This window comes from Macaca mulatta, chromosome 5, assembly GCF_049350105.2.
Source record: "Macaca mulatta isolate MMU2019108-1 chromosome 5, T2T-MMU8v2.0, whole genome shotgun sequence".
In the NCBI taxonomy this organism is placed as follows: Eukaryota; Metazoa; Chordata; class Mammalia; order Primates; family Cercopithecidae; genus Macaca; species Macaca mulatta.
Window position 1 is genome coordinate 47,449,598 of NC_133410.1, and position 14,973 is coordinate 47,464,570.

A 14,973-nucleotide genomic window follows, 5' to 3' on the forward strand; every position below is an offset into this window, starting at 1 on the left:
AAAAAAAAATTAGCCGGGCATGGTGGTGCGCACCTGTAGTCCCAGCTACCCAGGAGGCTGAGGCAGGAGAATCGCTTGAAACCAGAAGGCAGAGGTTGCAGTGAGCTGAGATTGTGCCACCGCACTCCAGCCTGGGAAACAGAGTGAGACTCCGTCTCAAAATAAATAATAAATAAATAAATAAATAAGTCTGTGTTGTTAGACAAGTTATGCTGTTCCAAAGTATGAATAAATTTGCTAAATTAAATACATTACAAAGTTCAAGGTTACAAATTATAAAGCTAAATTGAAATTAAACCTAGTTAAATTAAAGAACCGTGGCTAATATTAAAAATGCATGGGAAAATGTTTGGATTTACCTGCATGCTCCATTTTCCATCTTTCTTATTTCCTTTTCAATATCTGGTACAATCACATTGGGCATGTTTACAAAGGACTGTTGTGTATTGACAATATTTTTCTTCATGGTTAGTTTCATATCTGAGGAGAAAGAAGTCTTATTAGTGGGAAGGATATTTTTATATATTTACATATATAATCAAAAGTTTCACCCTATGTATTAGTCTGTTCTCATGCTGCTAATAAAGATGTACCTGAGACTGGGTAATTTATAAAGGAAAGAGGTTTAATGGACTCTTCCATGTGGCTGGGGAGGCCTCACAATCATGGCAGAAGGCAAAGGAGAAGCAAAGGCACATCTTACATGGCAGCAGGGAAGAGGACGTGTGCAGGGGAACTCCCCATTACAAAACCATCAGATCTCATGAGACTTATTCACTATCATGAGACTAGCATGGGAAAAATCCACTCCCATGATTCAACCACCTCCCACTGAGTTCCTCCCATGACACAGGGATTATGGGAGCCGCAGTTCAAGATGAAGTTTGGGTGTACCAAACCGTATCAACCCTACCATTTTTCTAAGACTATAATACTGTCTATTTGCAGTTTTACATAGGAATTATTCTTTAATAGAATGCAGGCATGGCTTATTCCCCTAATTTCCATTGACTAGTTTTTTGTAAAATTTTTTAAATTTAAGAATGTACTAGAGGTATAAAACATTTACAAATTTGGATTTATCCCAGTTTTGAAATACTCAAGCAATATAATGTAGAACAAAACCATAGGGACCTCACATACCCATCAAGCAATTAAATAACAGTAAAAAGCAGTAGATGTAATGGAGGTAATCAGCTGTGAATTTCTATAGGCATTTAGACAAAAAGAGTCCTAAGTGGTGTTCAAACTTTAGAGGAAATAAAAATAAAATTGATCACATTTTTAGCAAGTCCCCTAAATTATTCAGATGCATATATACCCGAGCAGCATATTTTGAAAACACTGGCCTAAACTCTAGTCAGGGCATATAATTTCCTCAGCGCAGGTAGAGGAGGCAGGGTGGAATCTCAATTCACTTTCCAGCTGCTCTCAGCACAGGCCATGCCCCTTTGGCTGCTGTCTGAGACATTGCCTTCTTCACTGGCTTCAGCTTCCATCCGCCTGTGATTTCTGTTCATGGTCCTCAGGAAGGATCCTCTCTCTAGTTTGAGGGTACTCACCTTGAGAATGTCGGTAACTGATGCGGGGAAGGGGACAGAGAAGTGCTGGGTAGAGAAGGCCGGGGTCCCTGGCGAGAGCTCCACAGTCGGGCCTATGCCCTCGGACCTAAGTGAAAACAGGCACTCCTGTTTTTGCCCCAACGATGCATTTTCCGGGACCACTCTGGCTGCCACGTCCCCCGCATCCTGTGCCCATATACACCTGAAACCTCAGCGGGCACACACACAAGCGGCTGAATGTCGAGAGGAGCAGAGGAACAGAATGGCAGAGAATGGCAGAGAGCGACGGAGAGTGGTGGAGAGCAGCAGGGCGGCACGGCGGAGAAGGAGGGAAGAGGAGTCTGAACATCAAGAGGAGTTGTGTCCAGAACGGCAGAACTCCAGTGGTAGATTATCCCCACACCCCTCCACCTTCCCGGAACTCCAACTCCCCATCCCTCTGAAAGTCACCTCTACTGTTCAACAAAGTCTCTGCATTCATCACCTTTCAAACAGTTCATATGACCTGATTTGTCCGGGACTCCGGAAAAGAATGGAGGTGGGGAGGTTAACACTCAGCTGTCCCCGGACAGCAAGGCTAAAGGAGCTCATTATAACACATGCCCACTTGGACTCTGGGACCTGTCAGTCTGCGTGCTCCCCCTTCCCTCAGGGGTTTGAGCAGCAGCGAGGGAGGAGACTAAACAGATGAGCCACACCCCTGCAGCACGTCCCGCAAGGGGAATCAGGAAACCTTCCCATTTTATGACCACATGAAAGATGACATCGCCTGCTTCTTCCATGGCTTCCAATACTCGGTGCCAGAATGGCTCTGACTGCAGAGTGGAGAATGTTCCTCCCCTTAATTCCTTACTGGCCTTGATCACCTAGGCTTTGAGTTTGATACTTGCCCTTAAAAGAGTCAACCACTTAAAGAACATAGTTCTGTTCAAAACGAGCACATGTGAGGCACCCCTTCAGGGATTCCCTGGAAAACCTTGCCAGCCTTTTTGAGAGGGATAAGCCTGAAGGCCCTCTGGGTGTAGGTAGAGCTGAAATTATGTGCCATTGATGACTATGAAAGTTTGTTTGGATCCAAAGACTCCATGGGCCCAGAGACCTTTAAACTATATTTAAACAGGGCTGCTGTGTAAAGGTACCCAGAGCTACAGCTAGACCAGTTGCTTATAACCATGCTTTATAACTATCCTTTTCTGATAGGTAAGTGCTCAATGACTATAATAGATGTTAAATAGTTTAGTATCACTTTTTCCTAGTTTTATTACTTAACAGTTTTGTGTACATGCCTCAGTGACTCGATTAGGAAAAAAATTCTTGGAATCCAATAAAAATTTTTTTCTTTTCTTCCTTTTCTTTTTTTTTTTTTTTTTTTTTTTTTTTGAGACACAGTCTCACTCTATCAGCTAGGCTCACTCAGCTCACTGCAACCTCTGCCTCCTGGGTTTAAGCTATTCTCCTGTCTCAGCCTCCCAAGTAGCTGGGATTACAGGTGCCCACCACCACGCCTGCTAATTTTTGTATTTTTACTAGAGATAGGGCTTCGCCATGTTGGTCAGGCTGGTCTTGAACTCCTGACCTCAGGTGATCCTCCCCCGTCAGCCTCTCAAAGTGCTGGGATTACAGGCGTGAGCCACCGCACCTGGCCCATATAACAATTTTTTTAATGCTTGGGCTATGCTATGAAAACAGATTATTACTAAGGTACAAAGTGGTGTTCTGGCTGCAGTACCCTGCGTGAGCCATGCTGTTTCATACCTCTGTGCCTTTGCATGTGCTCTCCTTGGACTTCAAAAGTTCACTTCTCTTGAGTCCAAATAGGTGTTATCCATTGCTCAAGTCCAAGCCACTGACTCCTCGCCCTTGATCTAGATGATTACTTCCTTCTCTTCTCTGCCACTGCATTTTGTACATATTTCAATTATTTTCTACTTGCTAAATTGTTACACACACTGTCTTCACAAGGCTACAACCTCCTCTAGGAGGGAGACTTTTGAAACCCCAGCAGAGTGCTTGCGCATAATAGGTACTCAAGAAATGCTCACGGCATGAACAAATCCTGTTTTGTGTTTTAAAAACTATACTCACGAGACATTTCATTAGCAGTTATGAAAACTCACTGAATTTACAATGACTTTGAAATGGTTCCTAGGGTGACAGATATGGTGAATTGGCCCACATCATCCATTCTTCTCTCCTTCTAGTGTTCTTTCATGATCTGCAAAAACTGGAAGAGCTAAAAATCTGTATTACTCAGTCTGCTTTGCAGCTCAGATTCTGGACAGAACTTATGGCATTTAGGTTTAGTCAATTAAATGTATTTGTATGAAATTTGGAAGGTAGAAGTGAGGTGAAGACAATGGATCTTCCATTTCTGCTATGGCTACCAGCAAGAATGGGCAGGGACACATTGTGTATTCTGAGGCAGCTATCCCCGTCTGGTTACTAGCTTTCCTGGTGCCAAAGAAAGGGCATCCAGGTGATGCCGGAATGCACCTAGCAGGAGTAGGGCGACTGTTGTGCCAGGTTGCAGTGGAAGTGGCTCATAGGAATTCTGGGATGCTGTTCTGGGGTCATGCCTATGGTTCAGCCTAGAGCTCCAGCCCTTCTAATGACTATTAGCATCTATTTCCAAGAATTAAAGCTCTTTCTATTGAAAAAGACCAGTGTACAATTCGGTTTCTGCAAATGAACAAATTACTTTCCTGATTTTCGATACATGAAGTGTTGTAGAACATTGGAAAAGGTTGTCAAAATGAGGGAAAGGAAGGGGGAGGAAAAGACAGAACGGGAAATGTGAAAGAAGAGAAAGGAAAAGGGAAGAAGGGAATGTGGGAGAGGTGGTAGAGAAGAGAAAAGCAGAGCACATTCCTAGACTTTTTGTTACTATTGTTGTTTGAATAAATTTTAGGAGAAACATTAATGGTCAAACTGCCTTTTCTGCTGGCATTTAAATATCTACATTATGAGAAATTCCAGAATTTACTGCAAATTTTAATTTTTTAAATTTTTTTATTTATTTTAAGACAGAGTCTCGCTCTGTCACCCATGCTGGAGTGCAGTAGCACAATCTTGGCTCACTGCAACCTCTGCCTCCCGGCTTCAAGTGATTCTCCTGCCTTGGCCTCCCAAGTAGCTGGGATTACAGGTGCGTGCCACCATGCCTGGCTAATTTTTTTGTATTTTTAGTAGAGACAGGGTTTCACCATGTTGGCCAGGCTGGTCTCAAACTCCTGACCTCAGGTGATCCACCCACCTTGGCCTCTCAAAGTGCTAGGATTACAGGCATGAGCCACCACCACCAGCCTGCAAATTTTTACACTAGTCTAAACTTTCGAGACGATGAGAATGTTGTCTTCTTAAATATATTCATGGATCTTTTATTGAAGTGAGCAAAAATCACAGGCTGGGCATGATGGCTCACACCTGTAATCCAAGCACTTTGGGAGACTGAGGTGGGAGGATTGCTTAAGGCCAGGAGTTCAAGACTGGGCAACATAGCAAGATCTCCATTTCTACAAAATAAAAATAAGAATAAAATATTAGCCCAGAGTGGTGATGTGCACTGCACCCATAGTCCCAGCTACTTGGCAGGCTGAGACAGGTGGATCACTTGAGCCTTGGAGGTCGAGGCTTTAGTGAGCTGTGATTGTGCCACTGCACTCTAGCCTGGGTGACAGAGAGTGACCTTATCTCTAAAAATAAAATTAAAATTAAAAATGGAAATAAGAAAATCACTGATATTTGTGCCTGTAGCTCACAAACACTAGCGGCAATTTGAAGAAAGGTGAGTTTAGCAATAATGAGAAACATATTTATGCTGTTTAAAAGATCTCCCACCAGACATAGAACTGAACCGATCAAACAGTATTAAGGTTTCAAAAATTCAGAAATCTTGATCAGCTTTGGCCATTCTCCTATGTTGTAAGCATTTGATAATGTATCAGATAGATGTGTTTATAATTTTGTTTTTTTCAGACGGAATCTCACTCTGTTGCCCAGGCTGGAGTACAGTGGCGGGATCTCAGCTCACTGCAACCTCCACCTCCCAAGTTCAAGTGATTCTCCTGCCTCAGCCTCCCAAGTAGCTGGGACTACAGGCATGTACCACCATGCCCGGCTAATTTTTTGTATTTTTAGTAGAGACGAGATTTCACCATGTTAGCCAGAAGAGTCTAGATCTCCTGACCTCGTGATCTGCCCACCTCAGCCTCCCAAAGTGTAGGGATGTGAGCCACTGCACCTAGCCATGTTTGTAATTTTTACATACACCTCTATTTAACAATAACTTTGCTCATGCTGTTCATTTTGCATGGAATTCTTGACCCCTTTTGTTCTCCCAGGAAAAATCCTATTTGCCCTTCAAAAATCAGTTCATATATGCCCTGTGAAAAGACATCAATGAGGCCAGGCACGGTGGCTCATGCCGACAATCCTAGCATTTTGGGAGGCCGAGGCAGCCTGATCACCTGAGGTCAAGAGTTCAAGAGCAGCCTGGCCAACATGGTGAAATTCCATCTCTACAAAAATACAAAAATTAGCAGGGCATGATGGCAGGTGCTTGTAATCCCAACTACTTGGGAGACTGAGGCAGGAGAATAGTTTGAACCCAGAAGGTGGAGGTTGCAGTGAGCTGAGATTGTACCATTGCACACCATCCTGGACAACGGAGCAAGAATCCATCTCAAAAAAAAAAAAAAAAAAAACCATAGATGATTACTTGGGCACAGAATCCAGCACACCCTCCTTTTTGTTCCCATAGTTCTGTGCATCTTCTTCTATACACGCTGGCTACTACATGGGTACTGATACGTCCTCCTCCCCTAATAGATTGTGAGCTCTTCGGAAAAGTTCATGCAGGAGCTCTTGAACATAATACCTGACATTTACTAAAGCTTTTTAGCCTTAAAGTGGAATCAATTCTGCACCAAGTTTTAATTGAGTACCTTAAACATAATTCATTATAATTATTTCATTTTTCATTTAAGTAATACAGAAACATAAGAAATAAAGTTAAAGCTACAAATAAATGTATTTTTATTACAAAAATAAAATCACTTGCCATAACAGAATTACTTTGTTTATAGAGAAATTAACAACATAAAGAAGAAAATGCTTGTGAAGAAGATTTTATATGATCAATCAACAAAGACATGAAGCATGAAGATTTTGAGAAAGGTTAGGAAACCATAGAGAAAGACAGGTACAAGTCACCAGGGAGAGAGTTGATGGCAAATGTGAGTGCTGGTGCCCGACTGCTTCACAAAAACTACAGTGCTTAATCAGAGGCAAAGGGAATAAAATAGAAACTCAAAAGAAATGAGAAATCAATAGCAACAACCAATGGTACACATTCATCTAAGAGCCTTTGGACAATCAAAAATAAGTCAGATTTAATTAGTTCCACTAATCCATGTTCACTTTGGAAACTTGAAAACCTTGTGGCCTGAGTGTGCAAATAAAGTAAATTATCATTTTAAAAGTACATGAAGAAAAAAAGAAAACTCATCCCTACCTCACACCACCACAAAAATTAATTCAATATGGATCACAGACCGAAACATAAAAGCTAAAATTACAAAGCTTCTAGAAGAAAACATAGGAAAATATTCTTATAACTTTGGGGTAGGCAAGATTTCTTAGAAAGGGCACAAAAAAGATACTCAATCTAAAAGGAAAAAAATCTTTTGAGACAATCTCACTGTGTCACTCAGGCTGGAGTGCAGTGGCGCCATCTTGGCTAACTGCAACCTCCACTTCCTTGGTTCAAGCAATACTCCTGTCTCAGCCACATGAGTAGCTGGGATTACAGGCACCTGTCGCCACACCTGGCTAATTTTTTTGTATTTTTAGTAGAGTCGGGGTTTCACTACGTTGGCCAGGTTGGTCTCAAACTCCTGACCTCAAGTGATCTGCCCGCCTTGGCCTCCCAAAGTGCTGGGATTACAGGTGTGAGCCACCGTGCCCGGCCCTAAAATAAATTTTTAATGCATTGGATAGCATCAAAATTATAAACTTTTGCTTATCAAAAGACATATAAGAAGATGTAAAGGCAAGCCACAGATAATCATATTCATAGTACATTTATCTGACAAGACTTATATACATAATATTTATGAAATTTTATGCAAATCAACAATAAAAACAACCCAATAAAAATATAAACAAAAATCTTCAACAAATTCTTCGCAAAAGAAGATATAAAAATATTAGTCTATAAATAAATACAAATTAAAACCACAACAAGATACGTTTTCACACCTAGTACAATGGCTAAAATTTAAAAGACCAAGACCCCAAATGTCACGCACATCACTGGTGGGACGAAGGACGGTACAACCTCTTTGGCAAACTGTTTGGCAGTTACCTACAAACACACAACTACTCTGTTTCTCAGTAATTCCACTATATGTATTTATTCAATTTAAGATGGATCACTGACCTAAACATAGAAGCTACAATTATAAAGCTTCTAGATGAAAACATAGGAAAATATCCTCATGACTTGGGATAGGCAAGACTTCTTAGAGAGTGCACAAAAAAGACACTAAATCTAAAAGACATTTTTGATGCATTGGATATCATTAGAATTCCAAACTTTTGCTTATCAAAACACATATAATGAAATGAAATCATATGTATATAAAAACACTTGTACAAGAATGTTTTCATCAGCTATATTTATAGAAGTCCCAAACTGGAAGCAACCCATATTTTCATCAAGAGGAATGGATAAACAATCTGGTTTAAAAGAACAATGAAATACTTTTCAGCAATAAGTAGAAATGAACTCTTGATACTTGCAACAACGTGGATGAAGCTCAAAAACATGAAAGAAGCCAGATATAAGAGTATATGCTGCACGATTACATTTATATAAAATTCAAGGACAGGCAAAACATTGGTGATAGAAATAAAAATAGTAGTTGTCTAAGGGGGGTGAAATTTACTGAAAAGGGCACCAGGGAACTTTCTGGAATGAAAATTGGGGAATGTGGTTACATGAGTGTATACAATGATCAAAAGTCATCAAATTGTACCCTTAATATATGTGCATTTTACTCACAGTATGCAAATTTTACCTCAATTCTTAAATACAAAAATATTTGCATCAAAAATATTAAGAAGAAGGGCCTTAATCTTGGACTTCTCAGACTCCAGAATAGCAAAAAAACAAAAACAAAAACAAAAACAAAAACAAAAACAAAAAAAACACCTTTTCTTTGTAAATTGTCCAGTTTCAGATGTTTCTTTTCTTTTTTTTTTTTAATACTTTAAGTTCTAGGGCACATGTGCACAACGTGCAGGTTTGTTACATATGCATACATGTGCCATGTTGGTGTGCTGCACCCAGTAACTCGTCATTTACATTAGGTATATCTCCTAATGCTATCCCTCCTCCCTCCCCCCACCCCACGACAGGCCCTGGTGTGTGATGTTCCCCACCCTGTGTCCAAGTGTTCTCATTATTCAATTCTCACCTATGAGTGAGAACATGCAGTGTTTGATTTTCTGTCCTTGCAACAGTTTGCTCAGAATGATGCAAAGGACATGTTCTCATCTGTTTTTATGGCTGCATAGTATTCCATGGTGTATATGTGCCACATTTTCTTAATCCAGTCTATCATTGATGGACATTTGGGTTGGTTCCAAGTCTTTGCTATTGTAAATAGTGCCACAGTGAACATATGTGTGCATATTTCTTTATAGCAGCATGATTTATAATCCTTTCAGTATACACCCAGTAATGGGATGGCTGGGTCAAATGGTATTTGTAGTTCTAGATCCTTGAGGAATTGCCACACTGTCTTCCACAATGGTTGAACTAGTTTACAGTCCCACCAACAGGGTAAAAGTGTTCCTATTTCTCCACATTCTCTCCAGCCCCTGTTGTTTCCTGACTTTTTAATGATCGCCATTCTAACTGGTGTGAGATGGTATCTCACTGTGGTTTTGATTTGCATTTCAGATATTTCTTATAAGCAACAGAAAATGGACTAAGACATATCTAGTTACCTCCTCCTTGAAGCTGTCTCCAACGTTCAAGGTGAAACATTAAAGATACAGCCCTGTCACATCCTTCCATCAGGAAACACAGGCTGCCTCTTGGAACCAGAGTCCTTCCCAGCCTCCCATTGAGTAAGGTTGGGGATGGGGGCTGTGGAACTGTGCTCTTAAAAGCCTTTTCTATGGATTCTGGATTCTGCCGAGTAGCCAGAGCTGAGAACCAATGATAAATAAGCTGCCCAGGCCGAGTGCTGTGGTTCATGCCTATAATCTCAGCACTTTGGGAGGCCAAGGAAGGCAGATCACTTGAGGTCAGGAGTTCCAGATCAGCCTGGGCAACATGGTGAGACCCCCATCTCTACTAAAAATACAGAAATTAGTCAGGCGTGGTAGTGCATGCCTGTGGTCCAAGCTATTCAGAAGGCTGAGGTGAGAGGATCGCTTGAGACGGGGGGCAGGGGGGCGTGAAGCTTGCAGTGCACTCCAATCTGGGTGACAGAGCAAGATTCTGTTTCCAAAAAAAAAAGTGCTGTCCAATGTGGTGGGCACCAGCTCTTGTGGCTACTGAGCGCTGGAAATGTGGCTAGTGAGACTGAGGACTGGATTTAAACTTTATTTAATTTTAACTATTTGAAGTGATAATAAAGTTATTAGGAGACTTTTAAGTGTGTTTGGAAAAACCTGATATGTGAACCTTCAATTTCAATTGTGAATTTTATAAATCTAAATATAGATCGAGCATTTACTTGGAAATTTAACATGTGAATTGATATGTGCTGGAAGCGTCTGCATAAAAAAAGAATGCAAGATATCTCATTACCGATTTTTAAAATATTGATTACGGCCGGGCACGGTGGCTTACGCCTGTAATCCCAGCACTTTGGGAGGCCGAGGTGGGTGGATCATGAGGTCAGGAGATTGAGACCATCCTGGCTAACATGGTGAAACCCCATCTCTACTAAAAATACAAAAATTAGCTGGGTGTGGTGGCGTGTGTCTGTAATCCCAGTTACTCGGGAGGCTGAGGCAGGAGAATCGCTTGAACCAGGGAATCAGAGATTGCAGTGAGCTGAGATCGTGCCACTTGCACTCCAGCCTGGTGACAGGGTGAGACTCCATCTCAAAACAAACAACAAAAAAAAATTGATTACATGTTGGAATAATATTTTGGATGTGCCAGGTTGAATAAATACATTGTTGAAAATGAAAAAAAAGTATATGTTTTTACTGATGCCATTCTTTAATGTAATAATTTACTTGACAATTTACTGGGTTCTTACTCTATGCCAGACACAAAGCACTCTATTCAGGTAATTCTCACTACAAACTATGAAGTAAGTATTTCCTCAGGTTCTTACAGATAAGGAATCTGGAACTCAGCAAAGATACTTAATTTGCCAAAAACATATAGCCAGAATATATACTCAATATAGTAGCTATATGAACCAAAGCACATATGATGCCAAAAATTTATGCTTTCAACTTCTCGTTACACTGATTCCTAATTTCCCCCAAATTTTTGGCACTACAGATGAGAAATCAAAAACATACTTAAATTTTAATATTAAAGTCGTCATAATTCTAGTATACCATTTCAATAATCCACTTTTAAACTTGAGGGCCACTGAACCTCAACAGGAAAAAATAAACCAAAAACTACATGTATTACAAGTTTAAGCAAACAACACTAGTGTCTCAACTGACAGAAAGAACTGATATGTTTAAAACATAATAACTGAATTTTTTTTGACACAGGGTCTTACCCTGCCATCCAGGCTGGAATGCGGTGGTGTGATCATGGCTCACTACAGCCTCAAACTCCTGGGCTCAAGCAGTCCTCCTGCCTCAGCTTTCTGTGTGGCTGGGAATACAGGCACATGCCACCACATTTGACTAATTTTTTGAAGAAATGGGATCTCACTATATTGCTCAGGCGGGTCTCGAACTCCAGACGTCAAATGATCCTCCCACCTCAGCCTCCCAAAGTGCTGGGATTACAGGGGTGGGCCACCACACCAAGCCAATAACTGGATTTTAAATTGAGTGATTTTGCTGGTGTTATTTGGTTTATATTACAAGGTGTGATGGCATTTGCAAAGTAGAATCATAGAAACCTAGAAGTAGTTATAATTTCAAGGGTCACTTGAGCCAACCTTCTACTCAAACAGGAATGCCACTATCATATTCCCGATAAATGATCACCTGGTCTCTTTTGGAACACTTCTGGTTGTGGGAACTTCCTGCCTTGTGAGTAACCCGATCCATTATTGGACAACTTTGTTCTTTAGAAAATTCATCTTGTTTTCCTGAATAACATTTGCTTCACAAACTGTGGTGAGGATTAAATGAGTTAAGTGCTTAGCATTATGCCTGGCACATAGTACGAGCCCAGTAAATAACAATTTCTACTATCAGTTTAATAAACATAATCCTCATGGTAGCATATACTTTTGAGTTACAATGAACTGTCAATCATGTCCACCCATTTATACTATGCCCTGAGAGAGTCCAAGGCAGGACTGTCCCCATCTGTTCTCAGAACTTTTCTTGCCAATTCATAGGACTCTTAAGTAAATTAAGATGAAAGAAAAATCATTTGATATAGAAAAATGTATAAAACATATCTCATTATTGAAAGTAAAATCAATAATGACTTAAATTTTACAAAATGTTAAATATTCAAGTGAAGACAATAATAAATAATGCTTTTTATCTCACTCCAGTATCCAAACAACTAATGAAAATAACTAGCAGGCAGTAGTCAATAAATAGGAAATAAAGAATTTTTGTTATGTTTGTTAATGAACATGTACATATATTTTAAAATATAATTAAAGTAATTTTTACTGAGAAACAACTGCTTTCTAAGAAGAGAAATGCTTCACTGACTCCTTTTCAGCATCAGAATGAAGACGTGACTATTCTGGTATATTTCCCCACATGCCAACTCCCTATTGTCATCAATAAACACTCTCTTTAGAGATCTCAAACCTTATGACTAGGGAAGGGAGAATATGTAACTATTTCATTCATCATAATATACAGAAAAAAATATATGAGTAAAAGATTAAATGAGAACAGAAAATATAATTCCTATTGTCAGAACAAACCAAGCCTGGCCTTTGCTTAACCCTAAAGAAAAATGAGTCACTTCTCTTGCCCTGTAATTTCCTGTTGGCCTAAGTATTCTACTTGGAAATTTTTTTATCAATCACTTTAAAAAATACATAACCTCTCTAAAAAATAGAAATTATAAACAGAAAAATAGAGACATTTATAATTTATAATTATTAATAGATATTTTTCCCACTGGTTTTACGGTTTCCTTTTTAATCTACCTCAAATTAATTTTGGTGTAAGGTATGCAGCAGAGATTTAGCTTTATATTTTCTAAATGGATAGTTGATATTCTAATTAGCATTTAATCAGTAATCAATAGACCATCTTTTCCCTACTGATCTGAAATGTTATTTTAAAACTGCCTTTCCAACTATAGAGATTTTGATGGAAGTTGCATTAAAATCATAGAATAAATTAAGAAATTATTTTCCTTTACACTTTCAAAAAAGTTTCAATATATAGATTCTACATTTTTATTAATTCCTACATGTTTTATATTTGTTTTTCTTTTGTCATTAACTTGGTTTTCCCTTGATGTATACTAACTCTTTGCTTTTGCTATGTCAGGAAATTATTTATTCTTTTTTATTTTGAAACTGACCACCTTATTGGCCTTTACAAAATATTTTTCTAATAGGTTTTGTATTAATTAATTTCTGTCTTTGCAATACAATTATATTACTTACACAAAATTATTTCATTTCCTCTTTTTAAGAAGCATTTAGTTTTAATGTCTAATTGCCTTGACAAAAACTTCCAGAAAATAATATATAATAGTGTTTATATTCTGTTATTATAACTATCTTAACAGATATCCAGTATGGTCCTTGGCTTTATGAAAATGCCTCTTGATTTTCATTCTCAAGCATGGTGTTGTCCATTAGTTTGAGGTAGATGTTTTACTCATGTTAGGAAGTTTCCTATTTTTAAAATATTAGATATGGGAATTAATGTTGGGTTCTTATTAGAATCTCCTTTGCTCTCATAGAAATAATCATATTTTCCTGTCAATATTAATATGGTGAACTATGTTAAAACTTTTAACAGTTCTACAATAAACATTTCTTGGTTATGATAAGTCATTCTTTGTTTGTTTGTTTGTTTGTTTTGAGACAGAGTCTCGCTCTGTCACCCAGACTGGAGCACAGTGGTATGATCTGAGCTCACTGCAACCTCCGCCTCCTTGGTTCAAGGGATTCTCCTGCCTCAGCCTCCCGCGTAGCTGGGATTACAGGTGTGAGCCACTGTGCCCAGCCCTGGTAAGTTATTCGTTTTATATACTACTGGGTCCCAGCTGCTAATATTTTATTTTGAATTTTTCCATCTGTTTTTAAAGGTAAAATTACTCTGTAGTTTGAGAAAAAATATTAATAGTAATTGTTTATTATTTTCATATACTTTCAACTCTTCTGGTATCATAGGATCATAGGCAAAACATCTGAAAAGAACAGAAAAATATATTCTTTTAGGGACTTTGTTGCTTTGCTGATTTTCCTATGCATGAGTCTTTGAATTGAAATTTGTGAATCGAAGAGAAACAATTGCTTTGGAAAGCAAGATTCAGCTTTCATATTTAGCTGAATCACAAAAATTCCTTACCTAAGTGAGGATATAACAAACTACACAAAAATATACCAAAGCAACGGTTGAGAAAATCTTACGGGTAATTTGGGCAAAACAAATATGGAACATGAACCGTGAATACATGGAAGCAGTATATTCTACTGATTGAAATCATGCTCTAGCTTGGGTTCAAAACCTGGCTTTGTCACTTATTAGCTGAATGAACTCAAGTGAGATTTTTTAACCTCATGAAACCTCAGTTTACACATTTGTAAACAGAATAATAATGCCTTCTTTATATAAAAGGGCAGAGAAGATACTCTGTGTACCCACATACACACACAAACCCACACATAATTAACTATGTATTAGTGGTTCTTTTAATTTAGCATGAATATACTTGTGAAGCTTGTTTAAAATGCATATTTCAGGGCCCTATTTGCAGAGTCTGAGTAAGGTATGGGTAGGGCACACAAATCTACAGCTTTATCAGGCACTGTAAGTAATTCTGTTGCAAAGGATTCCTGAATCACACCTTGTGAAACATTACTCTGTGTTATTTGCCTTTAGTGCCTTTGGCCTTTTCTGAATGCCATAAGTGGGAGAGAGAAAATAATGGTTAGGTAAGGCTTCAAGGTTGCTGTTAACTGTTTGATATTTCAGATCTACAAATCTGAAACCTGAGGATCAGTTCTTGCAAACAAAACTTACAAACAACTATTAT

The 14,973-nt window shown here is 38.9% G+C and overlaps 1 protein-coding gene across 1 annotated transcript in view; it reads right to left on the reverse strand.

The window, feature by feature from the left end:
• Positions 1–14,973, reverse strand: part of CNGA1 (cyclic nucleotide gated channel subunit alpha 1) — a 77,442-nt gene that overhangs the window by 15,794 nt on the left and 46,675 nt on the right. The window contains exons 2-3 of the mRNA XM_015138336.3: positions 1,563–1,668; positions 360–480 (exon numbers count right to left, since the gene is read on the reverse strand). Coding sequence (XP_014993822.2) covers positions 360–478 — 119 coding nt within the window. The 5' untranslated portion in view covers positions 479–480; positions 1,563–1,668. The remainder of the gene's footprint in view (positions 1–359; positions 481–1,562; positions 1,669–14,973) is intronic.